The sequence below is a fragment of the Tachypleus tridentatus genome, chromosome 7, assembly GCF_004210375.1.
Source record: "Tachypleus tridentatus isolate NWPU-2018 chromosome 7, ASM421037v1, whole genome shotgun sequence".
NCBI lineage: Eukaryota > Metazoa > Arthropoda > Merostomata > Xiphosura > Limulidae > Tachypleus > Tachypleus tridentatus.
Window position 1 is genome coordinate 107186604 of NC_134831.1, and position 20210 is coordinate 107206813.

General features: G+C 34.5%; 2 protein-coding genes across 5 annotated transcripts in view; one reads left to right on the forward strand and one right to left on the reverse strand.

Moving 5' to 3' along the window:
* Positions 1 to 9255, forward strand: part of LOC143256344 (N-acyl-phosphatidylethanolamine-hydrolyzing phospholipase D-like) — a 40714-nt gene extending 31459 nt beyond the window's left edge. Inside the window, 2 exon segments of the mRNA XM_076513443.1 lie at positions 399 to 513; positions 8366 to 9255. Coding sequence (XP_076369558.1) covers positions 399 to 513; positions 8366 to 8527 — 277 coding nt within the window. The 3' untranslated portion in view covers positions 8528 to 9255.
* Positions 9256 to 14012: 4757 nt separating this feature from the next.
* mon2 (Mon2 homolog, regulator of endosome-to-Golgi trafficking) overlaps positions 14013 to 20210 on the reverse strand; it is a 130102-nt gene continuing 123904 nt past the window's right edge. For all 4 annotated transcript variants that reach the window (XM_076513447.1, XM_076513444.1, XM_076513445.1 and 1 more), the window contains exons 32-36: positions 20105 to 20165; positions 15790 to 15916; positions 15135 to 15366; positions 14874 to 14956; positions 14013 to 14515 (exon numbers count right to left, since the gene is read on the reverse strand). In XM_076513447.1, coding sequence (XP_076369562.1) covers positions 14349 to 14515; positions 14874 to 14956; positions 15135 to 15366; positions 15790 to 15916; positions 20105 to 20165 — 670 coding nt within the window. In that variant the 3' untranslated portion in view covers positions 14013 to 14348. The remainder of the gene's footprint in view (positions 14516 to 14873; positions 14957 to 15134; positions 15367 to 15789; positions 15917 to 20104; positions 20166 to 20210) is intronic.

Genomic DNA, 20210 nt, shown 5'->3' on the forward strand with positions numbered 1-20210 from the left:
AGTAAAGCTTGTGTTTTCATTATCTCTGTCATGACTTGTGTGTGTTATAGATTAGTATGGGAGACTCAGTATAAGTATAGTTTTATTATCTTTGTAATGAATTGTGTGTTGCATCAACTTTGTTGTTTGGAGGTTCATTCTGGAACAGTAAGAAATAGCTGATACTAACACTTTGGTATATTGTAAACTGTTCACTGTTACATCAAACTACTCAAACTGAGTTAGCATGGTTTCTGTGATAGTTTATCTTAAGTTTTGGTAGGAGGTAGAAGTGTTGTATATTTATACAGTTTTTCAAAGTAGCAACTGAAGTAGGTATCATCATGAACTATTGTTAATTGTTTGAGATTGTGATGTAGTGTGACTACATGGTTGAAATTGTTTCTGTACTTCTGTAGGTGGTTCTTGAAATACCAGCATATTGATCCTCATGAAGCTGTGAGAATCCATGAAGATGTTCAGAGTAAATGCAGTGTCGCCATTCACTGGGGAACTTTTAGGTTAAGTAATGAGGTAAGCACTATAGTTAGTGTGTGTATGTACGTGCTGTGTTAATCTTATTTCTGGATATGTTGAACAAGTACAAAATGTATATCAGGAACCATTTAGTGACGGAAGTTTCTGTGGCACTTGTCATTATAGAACCATTTAGTGACAGGAGTTTGTGAGATACTTGCAATTCATCATGAGGAGTTATTGTTGAGAGAGATTTGAAGAGCATCCTCAAGTCAGAGATTCTCGCTGGTTTCTCCACTCAAGGAATTTCTGCAGTGAGGCATATCACCACCTACAAAAATGGAATTATTCTCGTTCTGACATTTACATCACCATGTCCACCTGCCACCATTAAAACAGGTTATCTTAATTGCAGTGTACAGCCATACATTTCAAACCCTCTCCAATGTTTCCAGTGTCAGTGGTTCACTCACCCAAAGACATCATGTTGTGGTTCCTTACTCGTTGCAGTGACAAGGACTATGATGCCTGAGAGTGTGAATTGGACCCTCATTGTGTCAATTGCAATGGCTCTCACCCATCCTACTTTCGTTCTTGCCCAAAATGGTTTGAAGAAAAAGAGGTGCAGCATTTGAAAATGATTCATAACATTACTTATTCTGAGGCTCAAAAGTTGCTGTCCACCAATTAATCTTGGATGTATGCTGTTGCGCTTCATTCCACAACTACAGTGGGAGTGTAGACAGATCTCTCTGTGCCTCCAAAAGATTCATTCTCAAACAAATGAAGAGTCTTTTGACCTCCATGGTTAAAAAAGTTAATAAATCCATTTCAACGCCCATCTCTGTCCCTTACGTACACTCCAAAAAATCCCAAGATCCTCTTCCTTTGGTTCTGGGTACAGGCATTTCCTTGGATACATCTTCCACTCCCACACCAAGATGCAAAACGATTATTCGTTCACGTCCTCAGTCACTGAAATCCCTTTCCGACAGCAAAGACCTGCACAATAGACCAAGGGCAGGATCCATGGAGGTCAAAAGAACTCCCTCGAATAAGGTAAGTAAAGAAAGAAGACATGGTCATAAACAGAAGGGTTCTCCACCCAATTTGCGTACACGTAAATAAAAATGACCACCTTTAATACAATGGAACTGTTGAGGTTTACGTTCTAATCTGGATGACATCAAAACACTGATTGCTTCCTACCATCCTGTATGTCTTTCCTTACCAGAAACATTTCTGAAACCGATATAGTCACCTTTCAGCAGTTTTCTTTGTACAGAAATGACAGACTGTGTGATGGATGATTGCATGGAGGGGTGGCACTGTTGGTTGATCAGCATGTGCCCACCTTGTCTGCCACTCGACACACCCTTGGAGGCTGTAGCCATCTGTGTTTCCTTGGGTCATACCATCACTGTTTGTTCTCTATACCTGTCGCCTGGACAGACATATGATCAATCAAACCTAGATGCTCTCATTGACCAGTTGCTGTTTCTCCCTTTCTAATCCTGGGGGACTTTAATGGACATCATTCCCTCTGGGGAAGTGCTGATATTGATAGGAGGGTTGCTCTGTAGAGCGTATGCTCTCTGATCACAACCTTTCTCTTTTCAATACTAGTTCTTCTACTTATTTTCATACACCTAGTCAGTCCTTTACTGGTATTGATCTCTCAATTTGCTCCCCTTCATTATTCTCCCATTTTCATGGAGGGTGGCAATAATCCATGAGGCAGTGATCATTTTCCTATAATTTTGAAAGAGACTGGTCGGTGGTTGATGCCACCCAACCTGCATACCCAGGTGGAAGCTGGATCAAGCAAACTGGCTCTCTTTCACTCCTCTCGCAGAACTTGATCCTGCCATCCTCTGTAAGCCATCAAGAGATGACTCTGTGGCAGCAGTAATTGACTGTATTATACAAGCAGCTGCTCAATGTATTTTTAATACTTTGACACATTTTCAACAATATCCTTGTCCTTGATGGAATTCTGCCTGCCACATTGGCACGGAAGGCTCAAAAACAGGCCTGGGATACTTTTCATAAATATCTCACACTCTCGAATCTCATCGCTTTCCAGCAGGCCTGTGCACATGCTTGGTGGGTAAGATGTCAAAGCCAGAGGAATCTTGGATTAAGTTCACAACCAGAAAATCTTCTACCACCAATTCCAAAGTCATATGGGGCAACATTCGAAAGGTCAGTGGGCAATATAATTCTGTCCCTCTCTTGATCTTGCTCTCTGAGGGTCAGGAAGTACCTGATACCCAGAGCATCACCAATACTCTAGGTGAAAGCTTTTGCCAGGTATCTGGCACATCTGCTTTTTCCTCCACCTTCTTTGCCATCAAGACTTGGGCAGAGCAATTACCTCTTTCCTTTTGAGCTGATTGTCTCTATGACTGTAATTGTCCTTTCACACAAGTGGAACTCAAACTGGCCCTTCAACAGTCTGGCAATACATCCATTGGGCCTTATGATGTACACTCTGAAATGCTGTGCCATCTATCTCCTCCTTCTCTTGCTATACTTCTGATTGTTTTCAACCAGATCTGGTAGGATAACGTTTTTCCTGACCCCTAATGCCAGGCTATTGTCCTACCTTTCTCTAATCCTGGGAAGGATCCCAAGATTCATTCAAACTACCATCCAGATAGTTTGACAAGCTGTCTTTGTAAGACCTTAGAGAGGATGGTTAATGCTCATCTTGTTTGCTCCTCGAATCAACCTCCTCGCCCACCCAGTGTGGGTTCTGGCGACAGTGTTACACCATGGACCACCTGATTTGACTTGAAGCGTCAATCAGAGAAGCCTTTCTCAAGGACAAGAACTTGTATCAGTATTCTTTGACATTAAGAAGGCTTATGATACAACATGAAGGTATGGCATTTTGCTAGACCTATATATATGGATTACGTGGCCATTTGCCCATTTTATTAAAAATTTTAATGGACAGCAGATTCCAAGTTTGTGTGAGTTTGATACTTTCCAGTTCTTTTCTACAGGAAGTTGGAGTACCTCAAGGCTGTGTTTTGAGGTCACACTTTTCAGTATAAAAATTAATGTCATCACTGAATAACTCCCTCTCACTGTTGCAAATGGGCTTTATGTTGACAACTTTCACATCTCATGTCAGTTGTCAAACATGAGGTATATTGAGCAGCAGCTAGAGACTGCTCTCAATCCTTCACTGAAGTGGACCACAGCAAACAGCTGTAACTTCTCTCTCTCTCTCAAACTGTTTGCTTGCACTTTTGCCCCAACGGGTATTTACCCTGATCCTGAACTATGTATCAGTGAAGTTTTGCTGCCTCCGGTTCCTGAGACAAAATTCTTGGGGCTTATCTTTACCTGTAAGCTGATCTTAAACTCTCAGTTTTTGCATCATGATTTGAGGGCCATGGGTGCAATTCATGTCAGCCATGGGGGTATTGTTATTTTTTTCTAGAGTTATTGCAAAACTACTAAGTTTGTCTGGAATCATCTCTGATTTTTGAGTTCCCAACAAAAACAAAGGCAAATCACTGCATCACCTTATTTCGTGGACTACTTGTTAATACTCTATGATGTTATACCTCTCTTATGGCTGAAAGAACAAACATATTTGGTGCCACCAAGTTTTAAATATGTGATTCTTATTTCCTGTAGTGGCAAGCAGGCCATGCCAGCCCTGGAGTGTTGTAAAGTAATGACCAACCATATTCGTTGGCCAAAGACTTGTTGATAGGTGTTACTAGCCAGTTGTCTTCCCTTTGGTCAGCAGTTAAAAATAAAGGATGATGGCCCTACTAGCTTTGTCATAACTCATTAAAAATAAAGGATGATGGCCCTACTAGCTTTGTCATAACTCATAAAAATAAAGGATGATGGCCCTACTAGCTTTGTCATAACTCATAAAAATAAAGGATGATGGCCCTACTAGCTTTGTCATAACTCATAAAATAAAGGATGATGGCCCTACTAGCTTTGTCATAACTCATAAAAATAAAGGATGATGGCCCTACTAGCTTTGTCATAACTCATAAAAATAAAGGATGATGGCCCTACTAGCTTTGTCATAACTCACAAAAATAAAGGATGATGGCCCTACTAGCTTTGTCATAACTCACAAAAATAAAGGATGATGGCCCTACTAGCTTTGTCATAACTCATAAAAATAAAGGATGATGGCCCTACTAGCTTTGTCATAACTCACAAAAATAAAGGATGATGCCCCTACTAGCTTTGTCATAACTCATAAAATAAAGGATGATGGCCCTACTAGCTTTGTCATAACTCATAAAAATAAAGGATGATGGCCCTACTAGCTTTGTCATAACTCATAAAAATAAAGGATGATGGCCCTACTAGCTTTGTCATAACTCATAAAAATAAAGGATGATGGCCCTACTAGCTTTGTCATAACTCATAAAAAATAAAGGATGATGGCCCTACTAGCTTTGTCATAACTCATAAAATAAAGGATGATGGCCCTACTAGCTTTGTCATAACTCATAAAAATAAAGGATGATGGCCCTACTAGCTTTGTCATAACTCATAAAAAATAAAGGATGATGGCCCTACTAGCTTTGTCATAACTCATAAAAATAAAGGATGATGGCCCTACTAGCTTTGTCATAACTCATAAAATAAAGGATGATGGCCCTACTAGCTTTGTCATAACTCACAAAAATAAAGGATGATGGCCCTACTAGCTTTGTCATAACTCACAAAAAATAAAGGATGATGGCCCTACTAGCTTTGTCATAACTCATAAAATAAAGGATGATGGCCCTACTAGCTTTGTCATAACTCACAAAAAATAAAGGATGATGGCCCTACTAGCTTTGTCATAACTCATAAAAATAAAGGATGATGGCCCTACTAGCTTTGTCATAACTCATAAAAATAAAGGATGATGGCCCTACTAGCTTTGTCATAACTCATAAAAATAAAGGATGATGGCCCTACTAGCTTTGTCATAACTCATAAAAATAAAGGATGATGGCCCTACTAGCTTTGTCATAACTCATAAAAATAAAGGATGATGGCCCTACTAGCTTTGTCATAACTCATAAAAATAAAGGATGATGGCCCTACTAGCTTTGTCATAACTCATAAAAATAAAGGATGATGGCCCTACTAGCTTTGTCATAACTCATAAAAATAAAGGATGATGGCCCTACTAGCTTTGTCATAACTCATTTGTTTAGCTTCCAATACTATCTGGTATTTTTACCAGTGGTACAACTTTATGTGACACGTGTGTAAACAACAAACGAATATGGGGTGGGCTTTCATTGGTCACATACTAAGCCACAGTAATGTCTGCTGTTCCTGTTTATTTTGTTCAACCTAAACAGTAGAGTAGCTTACTTACTACATGTTAAAAATGTAACCAGTGTTACTTGGGGTAAGATTGCTTCATTAACAAAATTGTATGGCATTTTAATACTCATTACTTTATCCAAAATATTTTACTTTTTAAATACTTGATTTAACTGTATTTATTAAAATTATTATTTCACTTTTAATAATAAATAACATCAAATAAATCATTAACTTAAATGAAATTTCGTATTTAAGAAACATTTAACTGTAGCTAGATTTGGAGCACTTGAAAAGGAAAACAAAAGATTAAATATCATCATATGGTTTTTTCAACTCTGCCAAGTACAGTGAACTATGTTATTTATTGTTTATTCTGTATACGCGTGTTTCTATGGTTTCTTTTAGCCTATTGTTCTTTATAAATTCCCATTTGTTTTGACAATTTCTTTAAATGTGTCCTTTAAATGATGTTGTTTTACAGTTCTTAGTAACTTTGAGATATCTGTAACTATTTCTAATGTTCCTTATAAAATCTCAATTTCCATTTTATGAATCACGTTAATCTCTGCATAGTAAGATATTGTTCTCAAAAAGTTTCTTGCAAGTAGTAAATATTTGATTGTCTATATTTTAGGATCAGAGTGAATTTGTTTTCACTTGATATTTTATCTGTCACACTGTGATAAGTCTTTACTAGTTTTATCACATGGAATCTAGGAACAAAGAATTAGTTTATTTAGTTTTAGTGAAATTCTCTTTTTCAAGAAAAGTGCAAGTTTCTCTTAAAAATTACTTGCTTGTTACACATACTGAGAAAATGAATTGTAATTAAAGTAAAATGTTGTATTCTTAAATATTGGTCAGTTTCGTTCCCATATATAAACTGGAATGAAGAATAAAATATAATGTCAGGATGCCTGTCAACATAAAGGATAAAATATTTAATTTCAAGAGGTTATTGTTTTTTGTATCTGGCCCTGAATTCTACAGAGCCTGACTCTGGATTTATTCCTACATAATTTCAATTACTTGAGATTGGAAAATAAATCTGCCATCAACTTTGCAGTAAAGAACTAAGAAATAAAATGTAACTATCTACTTGTTAGAGAACTTCTCTTTTTAAAAGGATCAAGTAATTAAGATGTTTTAGGTGAAACTTTAATAAATATATATATACAGATATCCTTATCTTCTGATTATCTATTTGCAAGATTTCAGCTGTCTAAAGCAGTTCCTAATTATCAAACTATGCCATCTGCAACATATTATCCAATTCAGATTCAAATGCTCACTAGATATGACCAATCTATTGTGTATCATAAGTGCCATACACTATATTTCCATCACGTTTGGTGGATCATTTGAATCAAAATGATTCAGTTTTTCTTATTGTTTGTTGACAGTTTCAGCAGATGCTATCACAGATAGTTTTTCATTTCCAGATTTGACATACAAAAGAGTTGTAACCATTTTGTTTAGCATTGTTTCATTCATATACACACAGCTTTTGATTCATCAGAGTTTCTGATAATGCAGCAGTAAAATTACTTTGCTCAACAAATGAAGGAATGGACAAACATATATACACAATCAGAACTGTGTTGTTTATTCAGTCCTAATTGGCCAGTTTAACTTGAGTGGCCTTCTGTATTAACTAACAGTATGAGTTATTAAGAACATTTAGTTTACAATTAACTTAATATAGTAACAAACAGTAAGACTTTTTGACTGTCCTAATGAAATAACTTGATAAGAATTATCCAGACAGATCAAAGAATTCTCAAATAGCTTAGTATCGTAACTGCCAATAAGACAAATTAACAGATTTTTTTGGAGAAACCTAGTACAGTAAATTATATAACAAGGCCTAACGTAGTAACATTTAAGCATTTATGGATGTGTATTGGATAAATTACATCTAAATTAGAGATTTTGCTCACTTTTCTGAGTTTGAGTGACATAACAAAGTAATTTGCAAAAAGAGGGTTTAAGAAATGTCACTAGTTTGTAGATAAGCTTTTCAGTAAGGAAGTCACACGGTAGTAGACAGACATAATACAGTGTGATGGACCCACCTGACATTTCACACAGTAGTAGAGAGACATAATACAGTGTGATGACCCACCTGACATTTCACACAGTAGTAGCTTATGAGTTATATTTAAAACTGACAAACCTTTTGAGAGACATAATACAGTGTGATGGACCCACCTGACATTTCACACAGTAGTAGCTTATGAGTTATATTTAAAACTGACAAACCTTTTGAGAGACATAATACAGTGTGATGACCCACCTGACATTTCACACAGTAGTAGCTTATGAGTTATATTTAAAACTGACAAACCTTTTGAGAGACATAATACAGTGTGATGACCCACCTGACATATACAGTGGGATTTGTTAGGTGAACCCAAGTGATGTTAACATAGGTGATTGTCTGATATGCTAACTCAAGTTCCATTAATGATCTATATTTAAAATTTATGGATTTCTCGTATAAATTAAAGTAACTTCTAGTAATCCAGAATCATGATTAACTGCTTAGTAATATGTTTTAATTGATATGACAACTTGTTTTACTATTTTCTAGTACTACCTCGATCCACCAAGGAAGTTACGAGAAACCTTAGAACGACAAGCACTTCCTCCCGATTGCTTTGTCGTCCTAAAGCATGGAGAACGTAGGCTGTTTGGTGCCAACTCCACCCTTCAGAGACCTAAAGGGAAAAAGTCAAAACCCGAGAAAATGTGATTTTGATCATGGTGGTGGTTACTTAATATTGAATGGGCCCTAGCCCTTTTTTCCAACCTTTTAATGAATGGTTGTTCAGTAAGTGCTACATCCTATCAACCCAAGTTAGCTAAGTACTAGATATTGTAAGAACCAATGGAAGAGAAGCAAGTGGTGTAATTGATTCCATTGTAAAGGACTTTCACAGAAGGATTCCCAGCATCTTTAATAATAGAAAGTTTTATACTGATGAAGAATTGGAAAGTTTGTTGATGATGTAAAGATGATCTTGCCCACAAAAGTCTGAATTTATAAAAAATATTGTGTCTTCATTTGTTGGACATCATGTGAGCCTTGTATGAATTATATTCTCAAGAAAGTAGAGCTGTTGGTGAAGTATAACCTCCCTTTTTGAATAGTTTTGTGGCATGTAAGGTGGTCCTACCTCAACAGTGTTCTAGTCATCATATCTCTGGTTACTTTCATTTAGATGATGATGTCATGTTGTTCAAAGTACGAACATAAAGATTTGTTCTCTACAGAGCTCTTCAGTGTTTAAATGTACAGGTTTATTAAGTTTGATTTAAAGTAGACAGCTGGTTTAGCCTTCTTTATTTCATAGTAGTGTATAGGGTGTTCATACCTTTATCAGTTAGATAGTGTGCTTATTTATGGATAGAAACTACTCAAATGATTTTTAACATGGATTGTTTGTTCCTAGAAGTTGCACATTAAACAATGTAAATACATAGTGTTCTTGTCAATTAATCTCCAGTCTGACTATCTTCATTTAGAAGTTACACATAAAACGAAGGTAGTACACATTGTGATTACTTAAAAAAGTAAAAAAGTCTAAAAGTTACACGTAAAGTAATGAAAATACATGCTATTAATCAAGTTACACATGACACATTGTAAGTAATACCTCTTACGAGTTAATCTCCAAGTTGAAAATAAAATTATTTTCATAATTTCATTAGGACAATATTACTAGTCCTAATGCTGCAACAGTCAAACCCAGCTGTTCATTATTCTGTGTGTAGTACTTTTTGGACTACAAGTTAGATTCATCTTCCTCTGTATCTGTTAATATTGACATTTCTGTACAGTGATTGTGCTGTAAGATGACTAAATCCACCACCATAATCTTTCAAATAGATTAAACATGCACCATTCTTTATTTACTGAAGTGAAACCAAAGTATTGTGGTAACACTGCAACTTTTAAACCAAAATAAGCCCAATTCCTGCCATAAAAATGTACTGACATCATGCATGACCTCCAATAGCTTGCACTGTTAGAACAACATGCATCATAGTTTTATCCTTCAATCATTTACTGAATTCATGTTTTCCTGTTGTAAGACTGGAAAGTACAGTTGAAAATACTTGAATCTACACCTTCACCAGTCAAATCCATTAGTTAAAAAGTACACTTGTATCTCTTACAAGTGGTGGACACAGTTTCTTTCTTTAGTGGAAGGTGTACTTCATTGTCACTTTTTATAAACTCTGATACAGAAAATTTATTAACACAGACCAAATTTCATTGTCCCTTATACAACTGATATATAACCAAGTAAAAATATAGTGCGAGTTACATTTTCTGATAATCTACTTAGAAAATGTTTGTAACTTCTGGTGTTATTTATATCTTACAAACACAAAGTTGTATTTTCATCTGTAATTTTCAAGTTGATTTTTACAAGATGCTAAGAAAGAGTAACATGAAAAATTGTATAAATCTTATTGGTTTAAAATGTGTTAAGTTATTCACCTACATTTCCCATCAGTTCAAACTGAAGAGTATTTAGTCATGCATTAGATGACAATATGTGACCTGTTGGTTCATCTAGGCTGTTCCAGCAGGTAAACTAAATTGATTTTAGGGATTTTTTTATTATTATTATTAGTCATTGTCATTCATATAGTTATCGAGCTTTCTCTTAAACTCACTGATTCTACAAGATTTAAAAGCAACCCTTTCCAGAGGCCAACCACTATGTTAGCAAAATAATCTTAGTTAAAGATGACTCCTACCTTGTCTCTCCCAGTACCCCTGTTCTCACAGTTAAACATGATAAAAAAGATGAAGCATAAATACTATTAATTCCCTTTACCATATTAAACACCTCAATCAGATCCAATCTAACTTTCAATAGCAAACAGTTTGAGAGATTGCAGCCTCTCCTTGTATGATAATTCTTTCATCCCAGGCACCATTCTAGTAACCCTCCTCTAAACTCTTTTCAAATGTAAGAAGCCAAAAACTGAACACAATACTCCAAAAGTGGCCTAACTGGTGACTTATATAATGAAATTATAACCTGTTTAGACTTAAATTCGATATTTCTGTAGATACAACTGAAAAACCTATTTGCACTTGCTGCTAATAACAGCACACTGTTTTGATTGTTTTAGAGACTGATCAACTATTACATCAGATCCATTTCTTTCATAACACTAATAAAGCTATTCCCATCCAAATTCGTGTAGCTTTGTATGAAATTCAAAACCAACCAAATTATGATAACCCACATGCATTATCTTGTATTTATTATAATTAAAACCCATCTGCCATTTATTCACCCAATTCACTAAATGATCTTGTAAATCAGCATGATCTTCTTCACAGGCAGCAACAACCATTCTTTCTTAATATCATCAGCCAAGTTAAGTCATTTATTAACCATTCTTTCATCTGTGTAATTGATGCAAGTTAAAAAGAGCAAAGGTCTTAAAACTGAACCCTCAATTACCCCACTTGTGACATTAATTCAATTTGACTGAACTCCATTTTCAAATGTTTTTTGAAAATCTAGTTAACCCAAATCTACACCCATTCCTTCATCTGTGTAAGCAGTGACCTTTTCAAACAAACAATGTCAAAAGATTTGTAAGGTAAAATTATCCCTTAGTGAAACCATGTTGACTATCAAATTCTAAACTTTGTTAAATGGTTTTGTAAATCATCTTTTATCAGACTCCCAAACTTTCCTCACAACTGTTGAAACACTAATGAGTCAGTCTATAATTACTGGGGAAATTATTATCATTTCTCTTGAAAAGAGAAATACAATTAGCTAACTTCTAATCATCTAATACCTACCTACTATACAAGGACTTGCAAAAAATAGTAGTAAGTGGCTCACCTATCTAACCTTTCTTCAAAATTCTTGTGGAAATTTTATTTAGTCAGAGAGCCTTATTGTTTTTAAACTTCAAATAAAATGACTGTATTAAGAAAAATTGTAATCTAATTTTCATTTATCAGTTGTTCAAGATATGGAATATGGTTTAAACTTTTGTTAAACAAAGCAAAAACCAATCATACCCCAATCCTAACATTTTGTTTACCCTTAATGTGTTTAAAGAAATCTTTACTGTTTTACATTTTCAGCCAACCATCTTGATCTTCTCCCTCTCCTGTCATTATCGCACAATGAATCATTCATTTATTTGCAGAACTTAAAAAACTAAATAAAATTACCTAAGTTGTGAGAAAAACACATGTTCTTGAAGTAGTGCAACAAATAAAACATGTAATTTTTAAAAGGACAAACTGCAAGTAAAGCTAAACAGAAATTTCAAAACCACTTTATGGTTTAATGTTACATGGAACACCTCAAAAAGAAAGAGATGTTTTCATATAATTTACTTCTTACAGCCAATTTGAATATTTAATACAAAAATTATAAAAATGATAATGTAGGGGTAATTATATTTTCTGGATAATACACAAGTGCATGATATAATAATACCTTAACAATCTAAACACAGTAAAAATAATGTCACCTTATAATGCAAAACTAAGATATTTCATAAACTTACAAGCATATGTGTTTACAAGAGTTAACTGTATTCTACACATGTGTAACTTATCGTTGAAATCAGTTACTTTCCACAAACTTCTGTATTTACAACAGGCTATGTGAATAAATGAGGTAAATAAGCACTATTTACAGAGTATTATTTTCCACACTTCTGTATCTACAACTACCTATATGAATAAATGTGGTATATAAGTACTACTTATATGATATTATATTCCACACGTGTGTACCTCATTGAAATGAGGTACTTATACACACACTTCTGTATCTACAACAGGCTTTGTGAATAAATAATATTTATGGGTTATTATATTCCACAGATGGGTGACTGGTTGTTGAAATTTAAAAAAATTCCAAACAAGTCTATCTACAACAGGCTAGGTGACTGAAGTTGGTATATAAGTACCACTTATGGGTTATATTCAAAACATATATAACTGGTTGTTGAAATTACTTTCCACACACTTGTGTATCTACAACAAACTATTTAAATAAACTTAATGGTTATTATATCCCACACGTGTCTAACTGGTTGTTGAAATCAGTTACTTTTCACACACTTGTGTATCTACAACAAACTATTTGAATAAACTTAATGGTTATTATATCCCACACGTGTCTAACTAGTTGTTGAAATCAGTTACTTTCCACTCACTTGTGTATCTACAACAAACTATTTAAATAAACTTAATGGTTATTATATCCCACACGTGTCTAACTGGTTGTTGAAATCAGTTACTTTTCACACACTTGTGTATCTACAACAAACTATTTAAATAAACTTAATGGTTATTATATCCCACACGTGTCTAACTGGTTGTTGAAATCAGTTACTTTTCACACACTTGTGTATCTACAACAAACTATTTGAATAAACTTAATGGTTATTATATCCCACACGTGTCTAACTGGTTGTTGAAATCAGTTACTTTCCACACACTTGTGTATCTACAACAAACTATTTGAATAAACTTAATGGTTATTATATCCCACATGTGTCTAACTGGTTGTTGAAATCAGTTACTTTCCACTCACTTGTGTATCTACAACAAACTATTTAAATAAACTTAATGGTTATTATATCCCACACGTGTCTAACTGGTTGTTGAAATCAGTTACTTTCCAAACATTTCTGTATCTACAACAGGCTATGTGAATAAATGTGGTATATAAGTACCACTTATGGGTTATTATATTCCATGCCATTCTAGAACTGGTTGTTGAAATGGATTAGTTTCTACAAATTTTTGTAAATACCAAAATTTTGTGTAATATCACTTATGTTTATACTTACGTATTGTGTTGATATAAATACTACTATGACTTTACTGAAGAAAGTGTTGGCACAATGACTTTCTGTAATGGTTAGTTTAGTGGAATAAAGGACTTGATGAATGATGAATTAAATCTAAGTGTGGCCACCACTGATATACTCTCAAACGTGAAGTACCTAACTTTAACCTCAAGGAAATGATCAAACAATTTTATAACACAGGTTGTGAAAACAGAAGGTAAATGTTGTCAAAGTGGGAAGGAACTGCTTCATGAACAACAGGATTAACTTAACAAACTACAAGTTTTTTTCTTATAGTCTTTTATTGCTCGAGGAATTCACTAGAATATTTTCATCAGACTGTTTTCACAATACGAAGGAAGGATGTACCTGACAGATGGTTTAAAAAACAAAATTTTAATCACATTTGATAATAGTTTTCTTAGACATCTCATAATTCACAGACAGTTTATTCTCTGCTCAAAGAAAACAAACATATGTGTGCACACTAGGGTTACATACTGAATAGTTCCAACAAATATTTCCCATATGGGGAAAAGAGCTGTTAAATTCTGATATGATGTGAGGATAAAATAAGATTACTTGAAAATTCTACACAGAATCTGAGTAGAGTCAACCCTATTTACAGAAGTTTCACATTTTGTTGAATAATGTTATGCTGGGGAAGGCCTGCTATTCAGACTAATGATTGTGTCCCAGGTAGAAGCCAAATCATGTTATGAACTGTTTCCATTTATCACCTGACCATGTGGAGGGCTTAGAAGGCTTACGTATTCATGAAGAGCTTCTCTTAACGATCTGCAGACCTGGGCTGAGGTGGACGTGGTACAATCCACCAGGTGGGGATACAAACCAATAAGCTGCTGCCACACACTCCATTCCACTAGAGAATAAAATACGACCTCAGTTAATACGGTAATTGCTTACGTTTTGTTATCAACAGGCATCATTAATATCAATAAAAAACAAATTAAGGCTCAGCATTAATAAAGAAAACATATCAAGACTTGGTTTTTATTAATGACAAAACTGGTTGGTTAGGTTTTTTGCTGCTATGGACACAACATCACATTAAGCAAGTTTGGATTTACCATTATTAAAAAAAATATAGGTGAGGACACTGTTAGAGTTAGTATGAAAAAAGAAAGACATGTCAGGATCTGAGTATAATACACTGGAAAGTATGCCACATATATCACCAAATGAAATATCTCATTTTGAAAGATTATACTTAAATTTACCATTTTCAGCTGGAGCCTTTTTCAGTGAAGAAGTCAAGGTTGCAACAGCTTTGAGAACAAAAGAAATCTCTGCCATGCGATGACTGAAACAAATGAATAAACTTATATAAATAACGGTTGTTGGAGGGATATTTAAAGCAATGTTACACTAGTAGGGTAAAGATAGTTTAAAAATACCTTATTCTTAAATTCAAATACTTAAACATGTTGCTAATTAACTTCAGTTAGAGATTTCTCCTACTTATAATTTGAAACTCTCACCGTGGAAGAGGACACTTCCCACTGAGCCGCTCATCTTCCACATACTTCTTTATTACTTCTTGAAATCGGTGTAAAAGTGATGTTACTGCTAACTTGTTAACTACACCACCATGTAAAGTGCTGCCCTCTAGTGGTTCTGTATCAGCAGTTCCACTTAGGAAGGAGAACTGGAGTAATGTTTCAAAACACGACTTAGCGAACTCTTCCCTCAACTTCCTGCTAGATTCTGTGTCTGTAACACAAGTAAACTTCTGTTAAACTATCAAACTAACAGAATATATTAGTATGGTCATACAACCACCATAATGATATCTACAAAAAAACTCTCTCACCATGTGAAGCAGATCTCAACAGCATCAAAAATATAGGTCATGCCTAAACTTGCCTTTGTTACTGTACTACATATTACAATTTCAAATTTATGGTTTACCATAGTTTTATTTCTCTGTTCTTTTAATATTTTTATTCAGAATGTGGGTAAATATTACTATAATTTTATTGTTAGTAGATTAGAGCATTTTGATTTCTGGACTGAGAAACTTCAACCATTTTATGTATGGTTTTCAAAAATCCTAAAAAATAAAATGATCATTAGAAGTTACTACATCATTAACTATATAAAAGCTATGTAAACACACAGACTAACAAAACCTACCAACAGTGGGTGAACCTGTTGCTGAGTGAATTGATCCTTTGTTTAACAATGACACAATTTTCAAGATAAAGTCTTTTGGAATGTGTTTAGCCTGTGGTAGAATCTCTTCTCTGATTAGCTGAACAACCTGGAAATAAAAATACCCTTTCTTTACATACAAACTCAAAATTATCACTCTCAAAATTCTGGTTAAACATTCAAATGTTATACCCAAGCAGGAAATTGTAATACAAAAATACACAACAAATACTGAACATTACAGTGGCCTCCATGACCCTCCACAACCATTCTGCAATAACAAACAATAACAACTTATTCAGATTTAAAACGTCGGTTAATTTGATAACTGACTGTAAACAATGCAACAAATTAATATACACTAAAACAAGATATCTAACGTTTTCTACTTAGATTCCGAACTTATACAATCATTATTTTCAAAGAATCATTTGTTGTCCATTAGAGAAAAGTTTTAATGTTTACAGTTGGACTTATTGTTTCTGTGATACTCATGACTAACAAACAAACAACCCTCTACGTCTATATTGTGTGAGGGACACTGACATCTATCTCTGGATCAGTGTGTTTGAAGTGTCGACTTTTGTCTAATAGTTTCTTTTCAGTTTATTCTCATGTCTTATTGGTAGCTGGATCAATCACTAACTGAGTAGCAGAAGTTGTTTTTAAATCATCCTTACATTTCTCACAAGATCATATGTTAATGTTTAAATCATCCTTACATTTCTCACAAGATCATATGTTAATGTTTAAATCATCCTTACATTTCTCACAAGATCATATGTTAATGTTTAAATCATCCTTACATTTCTCACAAGATCATATGTTAATGTTTAAATAATCCTTCATTTCTCACAAGATCATATGTTACTGTTTAAATCATCCTTACATTTCTCACAAGATCATATGTTAATGTTTAAATCATCCTTACATTTCTCACAAGATCATATGTTAATGTTTAAATCATCCTTACATCTCTCACAAGATCATATGTTACTGTTTAAATCATCTTTACATTTCTCACAAGATCATATGTTAATGTTTAAATCATCCTTACATTTCTCACAAGATCATATGTTAATGTTTAAATCATCCTTACATTTCTCACAAGATCATATGTTAATGTTTAAATCATCCTTACATTTCTCACAAGATCATATGTTAATGTTTAAATCATCCTTACATTTCTCACAAGATCATATGTTAATGTTTAAATCATCCTTACATCTCTCACAAGATCATATATGTTACTGTTTAAATCATCCTTACATTTCTCACAAGATCATATGTTAATGTTTAAATCATCCTTACATTTCTCACAAGATCATATGTTAATGTTTAAATCATCCTTACATTTCTCACAAGATCATATGTTAATGTTTAAATCATCCTTACATTTCTCACAAGATCATATGTTAATGTTTAAATCATCCTTACATTTCTCACAAGATCATATGTTAATGTTTAAATCATCCTTACATTTCTCACAAGATCATATGTTAATGTTTAAATCATCCTTACATTTCTCACAAGATCATATGTTAATGTTTAAATCATCCTTACATTTCTCACAAGATCATATGTTAATGTTTAAATCATCCTTACATTTCTCACAAGATCATATGTTAATGTTTAAATCATCCTTACATCTCTCACAAGATCATATGTTAATGTTTAAATCATCCTTACATCTCTCACAAGATCATATGTCAATCTTTAAATCATCCTTACATCTCTCACAAGATCATATGTTAATGTTTAAATCATCCTTACATCTCTCACAAGATCATATGTTAATGTTTAAATCATCCTTACATCTCTCACAAGATCATATGTTAATGTTTAAATCATCCTTACATCTCTCACAAGATCATATGTTTATGTATCATTTTTCTTTTCTCTTTCTTGTCTAGGTTTCTCTGTCTTCAATGTAGGTATCTTTTGTACCATTAGAATTTATCTTACTAATTTCATCTTCAAGTTTTTCATTTCTGTCTCTGTTTTTCTTTTCTTGTTTCTTCTCTGAATCTCAAACTATTCCTGACAACATTTAGCAGTTGCTTCATTATAGGAAGTTTTCTGGTTTCAGTTGTTTCAGGTTTGAAACCTTCATGATTCTTCACCCATTTATTGCTGCTTCACAAACAAATATTCTTTCTTGTGTTACTATGGGACTAGCCATCCATATCTAACGTCTACATTCCCATGTAGAAACCTTATTAACCACTTTTATTAAAGTAAAATACAAACATTCAGAGTTAACACTTCTCAACAGAAATAATTCTCACACATTTAAAGTAGGACACTTGCAGTAAGAACCTTCTATTCCTCATTATCACCTTGCTATCTATAATAAAATTTTTGGCAAAATATTTCATTTACTCTTGAAAGGATTCAACCATTTTAAACTACAAACAGCTCATTCATTGTGGTTAGTTTATTGTGAATCAACAGCAGCATAACTGACTCTCATTAAAAACATACAAGCTGTACCTACTACCAAATCAAAACTACATTCCCCTTAACATGGTATAGTAACTACTGTCACAAATAAAATATGAAATTAAATGTAGAGAAACTAAGAACCAGTTAATATTTATTTTGTAATACTTGACAAACCTCACACTAAACTTCTCAACAAACTCAGTGACTTTCACCTACATTGTCCACCTCTCAAAAATATATAAAGAGAAGTAATTATACTTAATTGTTCAAAATAAGTGGATATTACCTTATAACCCAAAGCCCCATCATACTGTTGAGTCTTCATAGACCGTACCTTATAACCCAAAGCCTCATCATACTGTTGAGTCTTCATAGACCGTACCTTATAACCCAAAGCCTCATCATACTGTTGAGTCTTCATAGACCGTACCTTATAACCCAAAGCCTCATCATACTGTTGAGTCTTCATAGACCGTACCTTATAACCCAAAGCCCCATCATACTGTTGAGTCTTCATAGACCGTACCTTATAACCCAAAGCCTCATCATACTGTTGAGTCTTCATAGACTGTACCTTATAACCCAAAGCCTCATCATAGTGTTGAGTCTTCAAAGACCTCACCTTACTATCTAAAGCCTCATCATAGTGTTGGTCTTCATAGACCGTACCTTATAACCCAAAGCCTCATCATACTGTTGAGTCTTCATAGACCGTACCTTATAACCCAAAGCCTCATCATACTGTTGAGTCTTCATAGACCGTACCTTATAACCCAAAGCCTCATCATAGTGTTGAGTCTTCAAAGACCTCACCTTACTATCTAAAGCCTCATCATAGTGTTGGTCTTCATAGACCGTACCTTATAACCCAAAGCCTCATCATACTGTTGAGTCTTCATAGACCGTACCTTATAACCCAAAGCCTCATCATAGTGTTGGTCTTCAAAGACCGTACCTTATAACCCAAAGCCTCATCATAGTGTTGGTCTTCATAGACCGTACCTTATAACCCAAAGCCTAATCATAGTGTTGGTCTTCATAGACCGTACCTTATAACCCAAAGCCTCATCACACTGTTGGTCTTAACAGACCTTACCTCACAATCAAAAGCCTCACCATACTGTGGTCTTCAAAGACATTACCTTACAATCCAAAGGCTCATCACATTGTTGGGTCTTCACAAACCTTACCTTATAACCTTCAAAGCTCATCACATTGTTGGTCTTCACAAACCTTACCTTACAATTCATAGCCTCATCACATTGTTTGGTCTTCACAGACCTTACCTTACAATCCAAAGGCTCATCACATTGTTGGGTCTTCACAAACCTTACCTTACAATCCGAAGGCTCATCACATTGTTGGGTCTTCACAAACCTTACCTTACAATTCAAAGCCTCATCACACTGTGGTCTTCAAAGACATTACCTTACAATTCAAAGCCTCATCACACTGTGGTCTTCAAAGACATTACCTTACAATTCAAAGCCTCATCACACTGTGGTCTTCAAAGACATTACCTTACAATCCGAAGGCTCATCACATTGTTGGGTCTTCACAAACCTTACCTTACAATTCAAAGCCTCATCACATTGTTGGGTATTCACAGACCTTACCTTACAATCCAAAGGCTCATCACATTGTTGGGTCTTCACAAACCTTACCTTACAATCCGAAGGCTCATCACACTGTTGGTCTTCACAAACCTTACCTTACAATCCGAAGGCTCATCACACTGTTGGTTTTCACAAACCTTACCTTACAATCCGAAGGCTCATCACACTGTTGGTTTTCACAAACCTTACCTTACAATCCGAAGGCTCATCACACTGTTGGTCTTCACAAACCTTACCTTACAATCCAAAGCCTCATCACACTGTTGGTCTTCAAGACTCTGCGTAGGAGACGCCAAGCTACAAGAGAAAGATGCAATATTTTGTCAGTAATTTGTTTCTGTT